Source organism: Panthera uncia, chromosome B1 (assembly GCF_023721935.1).
Source record: "Panthera uncia isolate 11264 chromosome B1, Puncia_PCG_1.0, whole genome shotgun sequence".
NCBI classification, from domain to species: domain Eukaryota; kingdom Metazoa; phylum Chordata; class Mammalia; order Carnivora; family Felidae; genus Panthera; species Panthera uncia.
In genome coordinates this window covers 103,524,368-103,544,153 of record NC_064811.1, presented here as the reverse complement: position 1 = coordinate 103,544,153, position 19,786 = coordinate 103,524,368, and the positions used below count along the sequence as shown (strand labels likewise).

The following is a 19,786-nucleotide window of genomic DNA, read 5'->3' as shown; positions in this document are numbered from 1 at the left end:
AGCTACGTTGCAATATATATTTTAAAATGTTCCACTTCATCAAAATATCTATAAAATAAGAGTTAGTGATCTCACTGTACTTCAGACACTAATGATTTCTGGACTTTGGGTTACAAGGCTTTTTTTTTTTTTTTTTTTTGTAGCCAGTCTAGTTTTACAGCCTCTGTCATTATATCCAGGAAAATCAATCCATGCCAATTAGCTAGCTTCACTAATTTCAGAAGAAGCTCCATAGCTTGGCTTGAGATATGAAAAATGACTCCTTTACTCCAGCATGCATCTCTGACTTGAGCTCCTGGCATTTAAGCAGCATATTAGCCATGTGTTCAACAGTAATTCCTTAGTTTATCAAAGATTTACTGAATGTCTGAATAGGGCCAGCCCTATTGTAGGTGCTGGGAATTCAACAGTAATAAACAGATGAAAATTTTCCCCCGTATGGAACATATATTTTGGAGAGAAGACATGTCATAAACAAAATAAAGAAGTAACATATGTGTTATGGTGGGTGATGATAGAGTCTAAGGAGAAACAAAAAGAAGAAAATAGAAAAAGGAAGGTTGAGGGAAGGAGAACTTTGAGGTGACTTTGAGAAAAGATGTGAGATAAATTCAAGGCAAGCAGTCCAAGCAGAGGGCACAGCTAGCACTAAGGCTGGAGCACCAGAGGCTGGGGCCTGGAGCCCTCACTGTGGTTGCTGAGCAAGCTCAGTAAGAACAGCCAGGAGAAAAAAAAGCCAGAAAAGTAAACAACAAGAGCTGGTCACATAGGGCCTTATGAATTACTGTAAGGATTTGACTTTCATTATGAGTGAAATGGAAAGTCATGGGCTTTTGAGCAAATGAGTGAAATAATCTGACCTGTAACTTATTTTTTTTTATTTTTTAAAGTTTGTTTATTTATTTATTTATTTGTTTATTTATTTATTTAGAGAGAAAGCATGGAATGCATGAGTGGGAGAGGGGCAGAAAGAGGGAGATAGAGAGTCCCAAGTGGGAATCTGATCTCATGAACAGTGAGATCATGACCTAAACCAAAATCAGGAGTCAGATGCTCAACTGACTGAGCCACCAAAACACCCCTGATCTACATTTGAAGGATCATTCTAACTGGAACACTCAATTAAAGTGTCAAGGACAGAAGTAGGAAGCTCATTTAATTCATTCATTCATTCACCCATTCATGTATTCATTCATTCATTCATTCTACAAAAACTTATTATGTGCCTACTATGCTCCAAGTAATTTTCTAGTCTCTTGAGGTACATCAGTAAACATAGCAGATAAATATACCTGTCCTTGTGTGACTTCATTCTAGTGGGAAAAAGACATAATCAAAATTATAGATCAGTAACTTATATCACACACACACTTAAGCATGTAGATAGATATATGGATGGATGGATAGATAGATAGATAGATAGATAGATAGATAATTGAAAGTAATGAGATGGAGTGACTTCTCATTGGAATAGTATAGATTAGAAAGGGAAACATTTCAAGAACTGATTCCAGGGGCATTCCAACATTTAGCATTTGGGAGATAAGAAGAAGTGGTGAGGGTAAATCCTATAGGGGAAGAATGTGAAAAACTACAGTGGAGAAGGCAGGATGAGGAGGTGGCTACAGTGATGTTAGTAAAGGAAGATTAATTCTCAGTTATAATGTGAGATATAAGCAAATACTGGAAGAGAGGAAATTATCCAAATAGATATCTAGAGGAAAGAATGTTCTATGTGGAAGGAAGGGCTAGGAGCAAAGGCTCCAAGGCAGATGTGTACCTAGAAAGTCCTGTGTGGGACACCAGGGTCCCACCAGTGTGGGTAAAGCAGATAAGCTTTACCCAGATAAGACACCAGTTTTACCCAGATAAGACACCAGTGTGGGTAAGGCAGATAAGCAAGGGAAGGGAATAGTAGGAAAGGATTTTGGAAATTAATGAGAAAATGTCTTCAATAATCTAATAAAAGGATGATAGGGTCTTAGACCAAGGTAGTAAATGGTAGAAGTGCTGAGAAATGATCCAGTTTCTGGACATATTTTTAAAAGATCCAAGATTAGTTAAACAGATGGTATGTAAGGTGGTGAGGAGTCAAAGATGATTCCAAGATTTTTGACCTGAACAATTAGAAGATTGCAATTGCCATTAATTGAGAAGGAGATGGCTAAGAGTAAAGCAGATTTTTATTGGGGAAGATATCAGGAGGTCAGATTTGGAAATCTTAATTTAAAATATCTAATAAGAAACCAATCAAACATGATGAATAAGTGGTTGGTTATATAAAAAATGGGATTCAGGAGAAATACATAAGGTAGAAACAAAATTTCGGAGTCATCAATGTGTATATGTTATTTGAAACCATAAGACTGATTGAGATCCTCAAGGAAATAAGTGTACATTGAAATGAGAAGAGTTTCAAGAACTGATTCCAGGGATATTACAACATTTAGAATTTAAGAACATAGAGAGAAGCTGGTAAAGAAAATTGAGAAGAAATTGGTCAAAGAAATAGGATTAAAAATCCACAGTATGATTATTTAGAAGTATGTATACAATAAGCACTGGGAACTGACTATTGGTTGTAGAAATGTGGCTATCATGGTGGCCTTGGTAAGAACAATTTTCATTGGAGTGGCAGCAGGGAAGCCTGATGAGGTGAATTTAGAGATAGTAAGAAGAGAGAAGGCAGGTATAGGCAACTTTTTGAAATTTTGCTGAAAAGGGAAGAAAATAATAAATGAGGCAGTAACTGGAAGAATGGGAAATCAAAATGAAGAACGTACAGATTATAGGTCCATTTGTTCAAGCCTAACTGAAATAAAGATTAATAGGGAGCTAAAGTAATCCTACCACTAGATCATTACTTAAATTTAAATTTACCCTGTATTTCTTCAGCCACTGGTATGAAGAAATATCAAAATATAAAAACAACTTTTTACACAGTAAATATTGTATGCAGATGAGACTACAGAAAGTATCAACACTCTTACAATACATAGTGTTCGTCAGTGCTGTGGAGTCAGACTGCTGGGCTCAAATCCTGCTTCCAGTGTAAACCAGATCCATAAACTTAACCTCCACTAGCCTCAGAATTGTCATTTGTCAAGTGATGGGACGTTGTCATATGAGTCTCCAACAGTATTGTGAAGGCAAGACAATGCCCAGTGCTTACCACTGTCTGACATGTTAAAATCTATAAATGACAAAACATTTCAGAAAAATATCAAATAATCTGAAACAAATAATCAGTAATAACCCCATTGGTTCCCAACTGCCAGTTGTCAAACAGGGTTTGTAAATGTTCCTCAATTAGTGTTCTTTAATTGTTCCTTAAAGTCTAATTTTTACTCCCTGATTGTTTCTTAAATATGGATATCTGTCTGGAAATTGAAAAAGACTGTGTGCCTATAGTCAATTCTTGATTACCACATATTTATTATCTGCCAATTAGATTATATTTCTTCCCTATGACTTTATTGTCCCATTTTGTCTCAGGATCTTAACACAAGGGAAAATCCAACAGTCTTTGCATAATGGTTGCATACATACTCACGTATATTATATATGGTAATATATAATATATTACATGTGTGTACTTTATAAAGAGTATTTGTCTAATAGAATTTTTTCATTTGTCTCCATTCCTTATACTCTCTCCTTCTTATTTAATCTACTAAAACAGGCCACTGGTGTCACAGACTGCTTAAAGCCTGAAAGCATTAGAAGGTATTTACCATAGTTTATATCGAGGACACTTTAAGGGACTTTTAAACTCATCTTGGCCCAAATCATTTGCCAGTTATTTTTTTTTTCCTATATCTACTCACAAGCTCCTAATTCTAAATACTACCTACTTTCATGGTTATTATAAAAAGCTGAACTTTAGATTTATTAATTCTTGGAATAGAGGACCCACCTTGGGGCCTGTGGAATCCTTTATAGTCACTAATTCAACAGTCCCTCACAGCTAATGAGGCTCCTAGGTAGTTTTTCATTGTAATGATGACAAAGTGCAAGCTGTAGACAATACAATGAAAAATTGATTCCACAAAACGCTAAGTACATAAATACTTTTCCAAAATATTCTTAGACAAGTCGTCTCAAAATCTATTGGAACAAAAAGGAATTAAAATGATTAGGGTTTTAATAAAGGCACAAAAAAAGACATTATAAATTAATCAGAAGATAGATTATGTCTATGGAAATCTATTACCAAAACAGAGAGACCAAATCAAGCTTCCTGAAGCCATGTATAAATATGGAGCATGAGCTTAATTGGCCATCAGTACTCCTGTTTGTAATACACATTTGCCCATGTCTTGAAAATTTAATAACGATATCTTGTTTAAAAACATATCAATAAGAAAAAAATAAAATCGGAAAAAATCACAGGTTGTTTTTTTAAAAGAACACTCTGGAGATCAAAAGCAGAAAAAGCAATAAAATGTTTTCTTCCTTTTAATATAGGCTTCACAGTCCATCCATTCCAACGTCATCATATTCCGTGGAGTGTAAGATTTGTCCTCTGTTAATCCAAAAATGGATTCTCCACCTTAGTAAATCACAGCAACTACTTCCAAACTGTACAGTACTGTGGATTAGGAGAGGCACTACCAATGCCTGTGCCCTTCATTTGTCTCCAGGTCCCCTCTCCTGTTCTGACCCTTCCTGTCTGCTCCAGAGGCACCTCCACATGTCCCGATTTGGGCTTGCTACCACCACTAACTGACCCATAAAGATGTAAGAGTCTGCTGATGGCCATGACTAAAGCAGGTGAAAACCAGGTTTCCCTTAGTTCAGACAATATATAATACTACTTTTCAAAGACTGTTTAACAATAAATAAGGGCATGAAAACAAGATTACTAAAAACATTATATATATATATATATATATACACACACACACACACACACACACACACACACACATACACTCAAATCTACAGAGTAAAGCGCCATTCTTTTAACTAAACCCACAGATTGCCCTGGCTTTACAGAATAGTAGGTGTGCATACAAATAATGGACTATGGACTTGGCAAGTCCGGGTGTGATTTTCCTTTCTATCTATCTGAATTAAAGCAAATTATTTAACTTTTCTGAGACTGTTTCCACAGCTGTGAAGTGGGAATGATATTACCAGTGTTACGAGGCTCAAATAATACATTCTCAAAGCACTTAGCACAATGACTGAACATAGCAATACTCAATACATGTTATTATAATTGTTACTATTGTTATTACTTTAATATTATTATTTACCCAGTTCTGTTGCTTACATTTTCCCTGTAAGGGATGATACAAAAGATACACAGACATTTAATCTAAGGGCCACTAACTCTGTTTCTAAAGCCTCTAGAAGACAACCAGTTATTTTTTTTATTTTTTAAGCTTATTTATTTACTTTGAGAGACAGTGAGAGAGCGAGATCGTGAGCAGGGGCAGTGCTGTCTCTACAGAAGGAGAGAGAGAGAATCCCAAGCAGGGTTCTCACTATCAGCATGGAGCCTGACGTGGGGCTGGATCTCACAAACCAGAAGATCATGACCTGAGCCAAAATCGAGTCAGACACTTAACCGACGGAGCCACCCCTGTGACCCGAAGACAATCATTTCTAAACTTGGGTCTTCAGCACTAATCTTACATATGTCCCATCATTCCTTTTAGAAATCTCGATGGTGTTCATTATGAAAATAAATTAATGTATCCAATAATAAATAAATTAAATAAAAAATTAATTAAGTATCCAGTTGCTGCAACTCATTTCTAGTTGGTAATGTCATAATCCGTTCACCTAATATCCTAAACACGCTCTTAATAGACTATTTCTGGTGGCCTTTGTTAAACGGAAATGTAAAAATCTCATTACCTAGGCCAATGGTTCTCCCTTGGTGCAAATGGGGCTTAAGGCATACCAGAAACCCATTAGAGAGGCCTGGGAAGTCAAAACTGTCTTTGTAATAATGCCAAACAGTGCTCGCCTTTTTCTCTGTATTGACATGTATACTAGAGATGCAAAAGCAATGATGGGTAAAACCGCTGGTGCCTTGGCACAAATTAAAGCAGTAGCTCTAGAGTATTCCAGCAGCGATTGTATTCTTCACTGTGAGGCACTGACAGAAAAAATGCAGTGCCAGTTTCACCTAGAAACCGAAGAAAAATTTTTGAAGAAGTATCAAAATTATTAAATGTATTAAATCTAGGCCCTCAAAACTCCATGTTTTCAACATTTTGTATGACAAATAGGAGAATGTGCACAAAGAATCATGAATCTGTACCTCAGTACTGGAGTTGTCTCAAAGAAAAGCAGGTGTCTGATGCACTGCAAGCTAAGCGAGCTGCTTTATTTATGGAATACAGTTTTTACTTAAGAGAACAAATGACAGGGAAACTATACATTTTTAGACCTGGATATGTGTGGCAGACTTTTGTTCATTAGCGGATGAACGAAGGGAACCCAACACCTCATGGAAAACAAGAATATAAGTTGCTGATAAAGAAAATTTGAGCTTTCAAGTAAAAATTCAAATTCTGAAAAACTTCTAAGCATTGTCAGGATGTTGAGAGTCCATATATAAAGATCTTTTTGATAAGATTCTTACAGGTTATGCCAATATTTTCCAAATGATCAATTCCTGATATTTCTAAATCATACATAGGTAAAAAAGATCCATTCAAAATGCAAGGTCAGACAAGGTATTTTTATGTAACAAAGTATGAAAAGTTCACTAAGAGGGTTTCAGATTCCATGCTGTAAGTTTTAGGAAGCTGCCACTTGTGGACTTCTGGTGTAGTATCAAAAGAAAATTGACAATCATCTGAAAATAACATATGTCTCCCTTATCCAACTTCACAGACCTGAGTGAGATGGATTCTTTTCATATACTTTAATCAGAACAATGTAATACAATAGAATGAATGAGAAGATTTGAGAATCCAGTTGGGTTCTCTTAAGCCAGATATTAAAGGGATTTCTGAAAATGTAAAACAAAAAAATAATGTCTCTTTTTCCATTATCTTTTAAGTTTGGGGAAGCATTTTCAATAAAATAAGACTATGTGTTTAACATGATTTTTAAACAAACTAATAAATATTAAAAAATTTTCTCAGTCTTAATGTTCAAAATGACAAAGATCAATAGGTAAGACACACCTAAACAAAAGCCCTATGAAGTCCTTGACAATTACTAAGAGCATAAAGGGGTCTTGAGACTAACAAATTTGATAGCTTTGAGCTGGACACACACACAGTATCTCCTTCCATTTAAACCCTTATTCCATGTGACACCACCCACCTAAGCTTCCCTTTCCTCTTTGAGTGTTCTGACAATTCTCAATACGCTAGTAGAACAGAGATGATTGGCACATCCTTATGTTCTCAGTTCAATTCATTGTCAAGATGGAGTTTACTAACTTCCTCCATTTCCCCAGCTTCTCTCTGTCAAGTTATTCTTGAGGCAAAAGAAAACATATTCTGGTCTTAATTCTTCTATAATCTCATTTAACAACCATGTACTGAGCACCTATTACACCTCAGGTATATACTACACTCTGAGATAATAAAGATCAATGAAACAAAACCTCTGACATGGTTGAGGTCCAACCAAGTCCCTAAGTTCTATGTTTCCATACAATATGTATTTAAAAAGAAATGTTCATTGAAGTACTACATCCCTATTTTTTGTTGAACCTAGAAAAACAATACAACCTTTATATCAGTTGTTCTAACATAATCAAGATTTTCTAAGAATACTAAGACCCAAAAGCATAATAAACCTTGTATCTGCGACTCAGAAGCCAGTCTTTAAAGACTCCTATTTATATCAAAGTTTTAGATGTGCAAAGTAGAGTAAGTGAAGGTTTACAACTGGACAGAAATCTGGAATGAACAAGATCAGAGCCAGAGTCCCCTGCCTCTCTCCACAAGTGTCAGAGATTAAAAAAAAAGAATGCAGATTAAATCATTTCTCTTTTACCCACTGACCCTCTGCTTGCCAATGGAATGTGATCAGCCATGACTCTAGCCAGAAACCTGAGTAAGCAACCCAGGCTCCTATCAGTGCACATGAATCTTTTTTTTTTTTTTTTTTTTTTTTTTTTTTTTTTTATGTATTAGAGCAAAGTTTGCACTTGAGAACAACTGAAAAATCATCTCTGACAACCAGAGGTAACTTATAACTTATTTCTGCACAATCATGGTAAATTAATTGAGCAGAAGGGAAAAAGAACTTTATTATATATACTTGAATGATACAACCAACAATAATATGAAACTCTAGCTTCCAACTACTGCTTTCAATATTCTTTGGAGAAACACATTTGCTTTTAATTATAGGAGTGGTTGGAGCTTTGGAAACTCAAACTTGGTTTACAATTTCAACCCTTTTTTTTCAAAAAAAAACCCCTAAAGGTTTTTTTTTTTTCTTCTAAAAAATCACCATAAAGAGTTACCTCAGATTTTTAAATAAATAGGGTGCAGTTAATATGAACAACTTTTTATATTGGTGTTATTTGATATTAAAAAAGTAACAGACATACTATTCCCTATTACTAGCAAAATGACTTATAATTATTACTTTTTAATCTCATACCTATTGCAGAGACAGTACTATTTAATAAACTTAAGCTAAGTCATTCTTTGCATATTTAATGAATAAATAACAAGACAAAATAAATCTAATGATACCAGTGAGCATTTAGTCTCATTCTCCATGTTGTTCTAATAAACTGTAATGCATTGAACCAAACAACAGCCAGTAACATAATTTGTTTTACAGTTTAATAAATTCATCTAAAGTCTAAAATGACTTAATTGCCCATCTTGAATAAATATTTCAGTTTTCAAACTACTTAAATCTCCTTACCTAGTAAATAATCCCTGAGAAGGAAGGTGGAAATAGAGGGTCAGTTAATGTGAGGGATGACCTGAAATTAATATAAAATTACATGTAAATCATGGGCTAAGTTACATCAAATAGTTCACCATATAAGACATGTGTTAAGATCTTTAAAAAGCTAATTAGGTAAAAGAGGACATTTGGGTTACAAGTCCCTTCAGGGCTATGTATGTAAGATAAAACTGAATTGCACTTAGAATTATATCTCTAAGAATTATATCTCTATTAAGAATTATATCTCTAATTATATCTCTAATATCCTCTAGGACATGAAGATGCTGCTCTATGTGCAGAATAGATACAGCTAGCTATTACAAAAAAAAAAAAATCACAAGGGATTAAAAAGATAGTAATAACAAAAGAACATTTTAAATGAAGAAAACCCCTCACCTCTTCCCCGCCCCCCAAAGAAAGAAAGCAAGAAAACAAATACGTAAGCCTCAATTTTACTAGTATATTGTGTCTGGGTTACTGCCAAGTATCACAAACCACACTTGATATTTTGTGTTTTTGGCTGAGTGACACTAGAATGTCTTTGAGGGGAGTGGAGGAAAAGAAGAAACTTAGAAAACAGCGAACAAGGGCTTTCCAGAGGATAGCTGTGTGATTTCTAGTTGATTATCAAAACAACTTTGGAAGTAATTTAATTAAAACACAAATCAGTAATACATAGAGGTAGTAGCCTAAAATACACCCCAGGGAAGACCAGGCTTCGAATTCTCTTGGCATAGGCCAGAAACCCTAACTTCTTACCCATCAGCAGACAGAACAACATGTGCCTATAGCATAGTGCTGAACACATATTTGTATCAAGAAGCACCTTCTAATCTCTGATAATTCACAGCACATTACACGCTTTCATTCAAGAGGGAAGAGAAAGGATTACCCTAAGTCAGAAGATAGTGCCTCCAGTGTAAAAGCAGATGAAATCAGGAATCTCCCCCAAACTTGGCTCAGCACATTAAAATTAGTCACTGTCTATAAAGAAGCTGCCAAGACTGCTGAGGATGTGAAAGCTAACACTGTCCTGATGTAAACTGCCAGTCTGTACTGTGTTTGCGTTACACCCCTCCCAAAAAACTATGCTTATAACGCTGATTTCTACCAAACTTCTTCAGTTTGGAATAGAAATTTAAGCCTGAAATTGCCCATTCTCTACTAGACTTCCTTACTGAGAGGTGTCTAATTAGTGCACTGATTTAATTTAGATACATGTTTTTTGTTTTGTTTTTTTTTGCTTGTTTGTTTGTTTTGCACTTATGAAATGGCTAGATTTCTCCTTGGCCTTATACATATGATTGCAATGAGGTGAAGTATAAGATAAAAACTGTTCACTGTTTGGTTTTGACCAGGATTAAAGCTAAATTTTATGTGATTCTTGTTAGTTTTTGTAACAGAACACTTTATATGCTCCTCCCAGTATTATTAACAGTAAACATTGAAGGTAAATAATTGTAGAAAGCAAACAGAAAGAGAACAATCTTTCTAAAAAGCACATCAATAAGTAGTTCATAAATGACTACAAAATCATTACCTCTGCTCTCTGTGTTCTGGGAAAAGCAGTTGACTTTTCTATGGCATAAACATCCACCAGGTAAAGACATGCTCCTTGCTCCCGGTCCAGAATGGCTGCAGTCTGAATTATGCCAGTTTGTCGTCCAATAGTAAAGAGACGTCCAATGGTTTTTTCTTCACAACGAACTGAAACAATATAATACTCCACTGGGGCTTCAGATCCTCTAGGGCTAGCTGCTTCTATTGATATTACATTGGTACCAATGGGCTCACCTTCCTTCAAAATAGTTATATATTTGGGTTGAGTAAAAACAGGTCCATCAAGGCCTTGAAGAATGATGGTTAATTCAGTGGTTGATTTCCTCCTTTCAGGGCCAAGGTCTGTTGCTGAAACTATGAGGTTATAGATCAGCTGTGAAGGCACCAGTGCTGAAGCCACTCTCAAGTCTCCACTGTAACGATCCACAATGAAGGTGTCTGTGTCCCCATTGATGATCTCATACTCCACTTCTCCATTAGCCCCTTCATCTGGGTCCGCAGCCATTATTGTTGTCAGGACAGAACCAATCACAGCTGAAGGGTCTGCAGCAAGGGCATTTTGTGATATAAACATTGGAACGTTGTCATTGAGGTCTGTGACCAAAATGGTCACGTTTTTCAAAGCATACCGTCTAGTTTCTATAGGCACAGCTTGATCATTGGCTTTTACAGTTAACTCAAAGAGATTAGCAAATTCCCGATCTATTTCAGCATTAGTATATATAGTGCCTTTGACTTCATCTATGCCAAAGTGGTTGCCCCTGGGCATCTGTTGAATGATCGTATAGGATAGTTGCCCATTAATGTCTGCATCAGGGTCATGTGCAGTCACTGAAATGACAGACGTTCCAATGGGAATGTTCTCAACAATAGACTTGAAAATATCCCCAGGAGGAAAGCTAGGAGGATTGTCATTAAAGTCCCTCACATGTATAACCACTGACATTGTAGATGAACGAGGAGGCCTTCCTTGGTCTTTTGCTGTTATATTTAATTTGTACAAAGACTGTGTTTCAAAGTCCAATTTTTTGGCAAGAAAAATACTGCCAGTGTTTGGGCTTATGCTAAAAGTTCCGTGGTTGTTAGTTCCAGTAATACTATAATGTAAATCAGCATTGTCACCTGAATCTGAGTCAGTTGCAGTAACAGAAGACACGAGTTCACCAATTCTCATGTTTTCCAAAACATCAACAAACAGCGTTGATTTAGGGAAAGAAGGGGTATTGTCATTTTCATCTAAAATATCAATATTTAAGGTACAGGTTGAATTGAGGGAGATTGCACCTGAATCCACTGCTTGAATTACAAGGGAATAGGCAGGTGTTGCTTCATAGTCTAATTTGCCAATTAGCGTCACCTGACCAGAGGTACTGTCTATAGCAAATTGTCTTTCTTCATTTCCTTTCATTACAGAGTAATGAATAAGTCCATTATTACCTTCATCAACGTCTGAGGCAGATACTCTTAAAACTTGTGTCAGGTTGGCTGCTGACTCTGATATTGTAGCTTGGTAAAAGTCTTTTAAAAACTTGGGAGCATTATCATTTATATCCTTCATGTAAACATGTACTGTAGCCTGATCCTTGAGAGGCTGAGGGAGCCCCTGATCTGTTGCAATGACTGTAAAGCTGAACACTGCAGTCCCTCTCTGCCTCATGAGAGACTCCCTGTCAAACTGACGAGTATTAGTAATTTCCCCACTAATAGCATGCAACTCAAAATCTGGCTGCACCATTTCAAAAGAATACCTTACTTCTCCATTTGGCCCAAAGTCTTTATCTATAGCATTTACTTTGCCCACAAATGACCCGGCTCTCTGTTCCTCTTCAAAGTAAAATGTGTAATTCGTACTGTTAAAAAGAGGTCTGTTATCATTTACATCTTCTAAAATTACAGTAACATTCACAGTAGCACTAAGGGGTTCCACTGCTCTGTCAGAAGCAACAACCAGTAAAACATATCTGTCTTGAAGTTCACGGTCCAGTTCACTCTTTATATACAATTGACCATCTGGGAATATGCCAAAAGCATCCCCTGTATTTCCTTCAGCAATGCTGTAGGCAATTTCACCATTCGCTCCTGAATCCTTATCAAAAGCTTGCACTTTAAAGAATCGAGAATTCACAGGTTCTGACTCAGAAAGGGTGACCTCATAAGAGAGTTGGTCAAACACGGGTGGGTTGTCATTTACATCATGAACATAAACTGTTAAGATGAAACTAGAGGAGAGCTGTGGAACACCCATATCAGATGCCACGATCTCTATTTGGTAGGAACCAGCATGAACATCCAGGGGACCTAGCAGACTAATATTACCATTCTTTTCATTGATAGTAAACAGGTTCTTGGGGTTCTGCTTCAGGCTATAGAGTACCATGCCATTGACACCTTCATCAGGGTCCACGGCTTTGGCTTGGAAAATGCTGTGACCTGCCTGCCAATTCTCCACCACGTTTACACTCTCTACTGCCTGGAGGAAATGGGGAGAGTTGTCATTCAAATCCTTAACTGTTATATTAACCATAGTGTCTCCAGTCACTGTGCCCCCACTGGCCACTACTTTCAGCTGATAAAAGGATTGCTCTTCTCTGTCAATCACACTTGCCGTGGTAAGCTGCCCAGTGACCTGGTTGATAGCAAACATACCTTTCTGATCCCCAGTAGTAATGAGATAACTGATGTTGGAATTGAGATCCATGGTAGATGCAGACACACTACCCACATGATATCCCAGAGCCACATTCTCAAAGACCACGAAGCTGTAGGCAGCCTGGCTGAATACAGGTGGGTTGTCTTGAGTGTCCAGTACAGTGATGGTTACTATTGCCTGGTTGGGAGACTGTAAATTGCCACCATCAGTAGCCACTATTTGCAACTGGTAAGCTGTTTTTTCTTCTCTGTCTAGGGCCATTCTTGTAGAAATAACCCCACTCTGAGCATTGACTTGAAACCGAGACCTGTCCCCGGCTGATATACTATATTTGACAGTTCCATTGAGACCCAAGTCTGGGTCAGTGGCAGACACTGTAGTGATGTAACTTCCTCCAGGCTCATTCTCCTGGATATGAGCAAAGTACTGGACTGGGTAAAACACAGGGCTGTTGTCATTCATATCCAGGAGACTCACGTTTATTCGAGCCATTGAGGACTGGGGAGGGGAGCCCAGATCCGTGGCCAGGACCAATAGGGAGTAGAAAGCTTGCTCCTCTCTGTCCAAGGAGGCGACAGTGCTCAACCTCCCAGACACAGGATCCAGGCGGAAGGATCTCTGGTCAGTCTCGGCCTCTTGCAGGGAGAAGCGCACTGTCCCGTTGTCACCCAGGTCCCTATCAGTTGCCCTGAGCACCAGTAGCTCTGTCCCTGTTGGGGCATTCTCAACCACAGACACATCATACCCTTCTGGCTGGCTAAATACTGGCTTTTCATCATTCACATCCAGGAGAGTCACTACAAGTTGGGCATAGGAAAACTTGGGGTGAACCCCCTGGTCCCGAGCACTGATATTCAGTACAATCTGGGAAGCGAGTTCACGGTCCAAGCCCCCAGCAACCCCAGTGGTCACCAGGCCACTATGTTCACTGATATGGAACCACCCTAGTCCATTGCCAGAGACGATGCTGTAACGCAGATTAGCATTGAGACCAGAGTCGCCATCAGTGGCAGATACTCCACTCACATAGCTTCCCGGGGGCGCCTCCTCGCTCAGGTTCACTCTGTACACCTGCTGCGCAAAGACAGGAGGGTGGTCATTGATGTCATTTACGAAAATCACCAGGCTTGCCACAGAAGAACGCGCCTGGACCGCTGCGCCAGGGGGCGCCCCGTAGTTATCTGAGACCGAAACTGTCAGGTTGTAAGAAGGAATGCGCTCTCGGTCTAGGGCGCTGGCCACTTTGATGAGGCTCAGGTTCGGCACTTTGCTGCTCTGCACCTCAAAGTGGCGCTGCTCATTGCCCCCTAGAATCTGCACGGAAATGTTCCCGTTGGCCGCGGGCGAGTCTGCGTCCGTCACGGTGAGCAGAGCCACCACAGTGCCCACTTGAGCGTTCTCATCTACCGAGGCGTAGCGCGAGGTGGCGGGGAAGTAGCGGAATTTCACCACCGGGTCATTGTCGTTGACATCCAGCAGCTGAATGAGCGCCTCGGCACGCCCAGTGAGGGAAGGCACGCCTCGGTCCATAGCTTGCACGGTAAGCGAGTACTGGCGCCTGGCCTCGAAGTCCAGGGGCTCCCGCACCGTGATAAGCCCCGTTTCGGGGTCCATTTGGAAGGGAGTTCCCTCGTCCTGCAGCCGATAGCGGATGTCCGCATTGGTGCCCTCGTCCGCGTCCGCCGCCGCCACCTGGAGGACGCTGGAGCCCACGGCCGCGTCCTCAGGCACCCCCGCCTGGTAGTGGGAACTGCCAAAAACTGGGGGGTTGTCATTTATGTCTTGCACAGTCACGTTTACCTGGAGGTAGCCCCGCCGCTTAGGCTCGCCCTTGTCCTCCACTTCCACCAATAGCTGGTACTGCGGTGTGACCTCGCGGTCCAGCCCGCCCTTGGACACGAGATGCAGAAACGCACCCTCGCCGCTCGGGTTCAGGGTGATGTCCAGGCGGAAGCGCCCCGCCTCGTTGCCCTGGATGATGCGGTAAGAGCGATGGTCCACACCGTTGGAGCCGATGTCCGAGTCGGTGGCCGTATCCAAGATGACTTGGCGCCCGCTGCTACTGTCCTCCTTGAAAGTGACCACGATGGAGGGGTCGGGGAAGACGGGGGCGTTGTCGTTGAGGTCCCGCACCAGCACTCGCACTTCGGTGGGGTAGGTGGGAGAGCTGGAAAGGACCACCAGGTTGATCACGTCGCTGGGCAAGCTCTCGCGGTCGATGGTGGCGGTGGTGTAGAGGGCCCCGGTGCTACTGTTTATGGCAAACAGGGCGTGGCTTTCGCTGAGCCGGTAGGTGAAGCCGGGGCGCGTCTGGATGGTGCCCACCAGCGTGCCGGGAGGCTGCTCCTCCAGCACTTGGAACACCTGGCGCTGCTCGGCCCCGCTGACCCGGGCCGGCCCGGGGAGCTGTGAGAGCAGCCAAAAGACCCGGAGGAGCTGAAATACCGACAGAGTGGGCAGCTGGAGCCACGGGCGTCCAGGAGCCCCGTCTGCTGCCAAGTCCATGGTCCTGGCTCCCTGGAACGGTGTGATGAAGAGAAGGAAGAAACGAAGCGAAAAGAATAAGAGCAGGGATTAGGTAGCCCCAGCAAATACTGAGGCCGATAGCTCTGCGAGCTCTATTTCAAAGACCCTCCAGCCCAGCAAAAGCAAATCGCGTCAGAGAAAGGCTCCAGGTAGCCATCTGGACTTGTAGGACGAGAGAGATGCCCTGACGAAAAAGCGTCCAGGCATTCCGCGGGACACTCCAGTGCGCTGATGAATTCCCAGAAAAGTTTCTCAACCCCCCTACATTCTTCCCCGCCTTTCACTTTGTTTTAGAATCCAGACAGTCTGACCGTTTTCGCCCGGGTATGGACGTGGATCGGGAGAGGTTGCTTGTATTCAAGGTATATGAGGAATCATTGCAAACAATTGTCTTCAGAAACTTTAGAACTTACCCGGGGCGACGAAACCGAAGAGGCAAGGAAGAACAAACGTCGGTAGCGGTAGCGACGTGTGGAAAGAACAATTGCGCACGGGGGAGGGGGCGGTGGGGCACCAGGAGATTATCGAATTCCTTTCCCCAAAGCTGGAGACGATGGGTTTCCTCGAGTCCCCACTCTTCAACAGCAGGGCTGCAAGGCCCCTCCAACAGGGCTGCACAAGTGGCCGCTGCGAGCCCCGGCGCCGGCGTCGGCGCTCCTGCAGCCGGAGATTGCGTTCGGAGCGCTGGCGTTGGAGCTAGGGCTCCGGTACCCGGGAGCGCTCAGCTCCGTCCCTTCGCCTCCAGCCGCCGCCGCCGCCGCCCCTGCTGCGGCTTCGAGCCGGTGGTCGCGCGCAGGCAACATCCACTGCTCCCCACCATTTTTTTTTTTTTTTTTTTTTTTTTACCTCTGCCGAGGTGCCTGCCGACTCATTATTTGTACATCCAAATCGAGTGCAGGTTCGTCCCCCTTTCTTCTGGGCCTCGCAGGGGTCGGGCAGGAGCAGCGCGCGGCCCCCGGGTCCCCTCCCCTCACCATGCCAGGGGGATCGGTTCTCCGGCGGCCCGGGTCAGACGCCCACTCTAGCGCGCCTCGACCCTGCCCGCGTTATCTTTGCTTTTATTGTCCCGTGTCAGTTTCACTTTGTAATCCACGAGTCTTTTTGTTTGGGGCGGGGGGGAGGGGGGTGGCTGGTCCCTCTTTCTCCTTCACCGCTGGCGGTGGAGGCGGGGAAGTCGGCGCTGGGCTGTGGCGGCGCCCGTGGCAGCTCCGGACGGCGCCTGTCAGCGCTCTCCTTCTCGCCCGCCCGGGATGAAGGTGGAACCGCTGTGGAGCTGGAGCTCAGCGAGCCGCTCGCCACCTCCGGCTGGTCCCTCACGCTCTCCCCGCCTCTTCCCCGCTGCGCGCACACAACCGCGCGCGCACACACACACACACACACACACACGCACGCAGCGACCGTCGCTGAAACACAAACAGAGGGGGAGGGCAGACCGCGAGCTGGAGCAGCACTCCGAAACTTTGCTCGCCGCTCATTGATCCCCGCACTTTAGTTCGCCCTGACTCCCCCTAGCTCCGGGTCCTGTCACCTACTGCCCCTCCCTCACCCCAGCCCCATTGGGCCGGAGCTCAGGCAGCCCCGCCTGGCACTCCTACCGCGAGCGCTCGCCGGCTCTTTGGGCCTCCGACTGGCTTCTCAGGATGCTAATCACTCAAGCCTCCCGGAGGACTGTAGGCGGTCGGGGGTGGGAGCCCGGCGAGTCGGAGGCGCTGAGAAGGGGGATGATTTTTTTTCCCTTTTTTTTTTTTTTCCTTTCTTTTTGGTCAAATCTTGGCCGGCGTCAGAGCAATAACAGCAAAAAGCTGCCGCAGGATAGATGGGGGTGGGGTCAGGTTTGCAGATAAATAACTTTAGTGGCGGGGTCTGAGGGAAGACCGTTAGGTTGTTATGCTAGTAATAACTCAGGGGTAAGGGGGTCGAGAGAAATAAAAGAAAGGCGGGGGGTGAGGGTCTGTTAGAGCGGGGAGGAAGGATTAAGCAAAGCCTGTCTGGGAATGCACAGTGCAGATTTGCTTTAACCATTTCCTGCCTCCTCTCTTTCGATGGGAGGGGAGAGAGCTGCTGTGCAACGTGACCCTACAGAAGCCAAACCAAGTCGTCCCCGTTTTTCCTCTGTCTACAGAACGAACTCCCTGAAGTCCAGGGCTAGCCAGACCCTAACCCTGCACCCACTGGCCCCCTCCCCTCCCTTCCAGGTGACGAGGGGCATCGAGGCCTTAGTACCAATGGCACTTTGGACTTCCTATAGGAAAAGCCAAGGGAACTCAGTGTTTGTTTTGTTTCCCTTCCCAAATGGATCCCAGGTGCCAGTAGCTAAACCTTACAGTTTCAACAATAACAATGATAGCCCTTTGGAAAGATGGAGATCTTTTCCTGTTGCAAAGTTTGGAATTTTGATCTCTGTTGGGGTATTTCCCCCTTGACATTTTGTAACCAAAGGAATCCTGATGAAGTTTTGTTTCCTTTCGTGTTTTTTTTTTTTCTTTTTGTCTGGGGAAAGGATAGATATGAGAAAAATAGAAATCAATAGAATGAAATCAAACTTTAAGAATGCCCATGTGCCACGTACTGCACTCCAATTAATTCCTGTGCTATCTACTGTGGCTAATTTTTGTAGTGGCATGAATTGCTTCATTAAAAAAGAAAAGTGACTGTTCATCAGGTGAGTATTCTTTCCCCTTTAAGGGAAACCATATAAAAAATACGAATTTAAGCCAAGGAATGCAAATATAGGGCATATGTCATACATTTCTGCCACAGTGACCCCACCAATTTAAAACTTTTCTGAGCCCTGACATGATTCAGCTATGAGTAAATACTGCCCTCTGCTGTTCTCTGTCAGCCTGACATCCTTAGTCTCCTGGTTTCTTGCTGAAAATTAAATGCAGAGGCTAGAGAGATCTGGTTACAAGGCTAATTCCTCCTTCTTGCCTAGGGATAGTGGCAAAGAAAAAAAGACCTTTAGGAATCTCCTAATGCCTTTCCTTATTTAAGGGGAAAAATAAGGTTAAGAGCAATAGAGCAGACAGAAAATTCAGGTCTTCTGATGTAGACAGAAGAAAACTGTAAGCCTAATGGAAATCTGAATACTAACAATGCTTTGAGCAATTCCTTTGTTTAGGTTAGAACATTCACTTTTGCATATACGTATATGTATAATGACATATACAGAGTATATAACGAGTGAATTGGAAACAAAGTTAAATTTCAACATTTCTGTATTTTTAGGACTTGAAAACTTTTAAAAACTTTTTAAAACATTGGAAGGTTTTATTTTATTTTATTTTATTTTATTTTATTTTATTTTACTTTTTAAGTTTATTTATTTTGAGAGAGAGAGAGAGAGCACGCATGTGTGTAGGCGCTTAAGGGGCAGAGAAAGAGAGGAAGTGAGAGAATTTCAAGAAGGCTTTGTGCTGTCAGCATAAAGCCAGACACTGGGCTCCTTCTCACAAACCATGAAATCATGACCTGAGCTGAAACTAAGAGTCAAGAGTCAGATACTTAACTGACTGAGCAACCCAAGTACCCCGGAAAGCTTTTATTTTGAAAAAGAGACATTTTTAAGTCTTTTCTCAAACTCATAACTCTGCCAATAAGTTACAATCTTAATAACATTATTTTGGTGTAATTTGGCCAACAAATATTTATAAATTAACTGCAGTGGAACTAAAACTTTTTTATCCTTTTTTTAAGTTTAAGTATAATTAACATACAGTGTTATATTAGTTTCAGGTATACAATAAAATGCTTCAACAGTTCTGTACATTACTCAGTGCTCATCATGATAAGTGTACTCTTAATCCCCTTCACCTATTTCATCCGTCCCTCACTCACCTGCCTTCTGGTAACCATCAGTTTGTTCTCTATAGTTAAGAGCTTATTTCATTGTTTGTCTCTTTTTTTCTTTGTGAAACCAAAACATTTGACAAACCATGGCTATGGTGTATGATTTTAAATAATATGAGGGGTTTTTATTTGTTGTTTTCGCTCATGCACAGTTCAGTAACTCAGATAGGCATGAATGGAAACATTTAGATATTTGTTGTAAGAGATCAGGTACTTTGTTTGTTTGTTTGTTTGTTTGTTTGTTTAGAGAACCCGGGGAGTAATCTTCATATTCCATCTCTGTAGTATTAAATTTGTATCATTTATAAATGG

General features: G+C 41.6%; 1 protein-coding gene across 1 annotated transcript in view; it reads right to left on the bottom strand.

Annotated features, from left to right (window-relative positions):
• Positions 1–16,287, bottom strand: part of FAT4 (FAT atypical cadherin 4) — a 165,236-nt gene extending 148,949 nt beyond the window's left edge. Inside the window, exon 1 of the mRNA XM_049631149.1 lies at positions 10,430–16,287. Coding sequence (XP_049487106.1) covers positions 10,430–15,604 — 5,175 coding nt within the window. The 5' untranslated portion in view covers positions 15,605–16,287. The remainder of the gene's footprint in view (positions 1–10,429) is intronic.
• Positions 16,288–19,786: the final 3,499 nt, after the last annotated feature.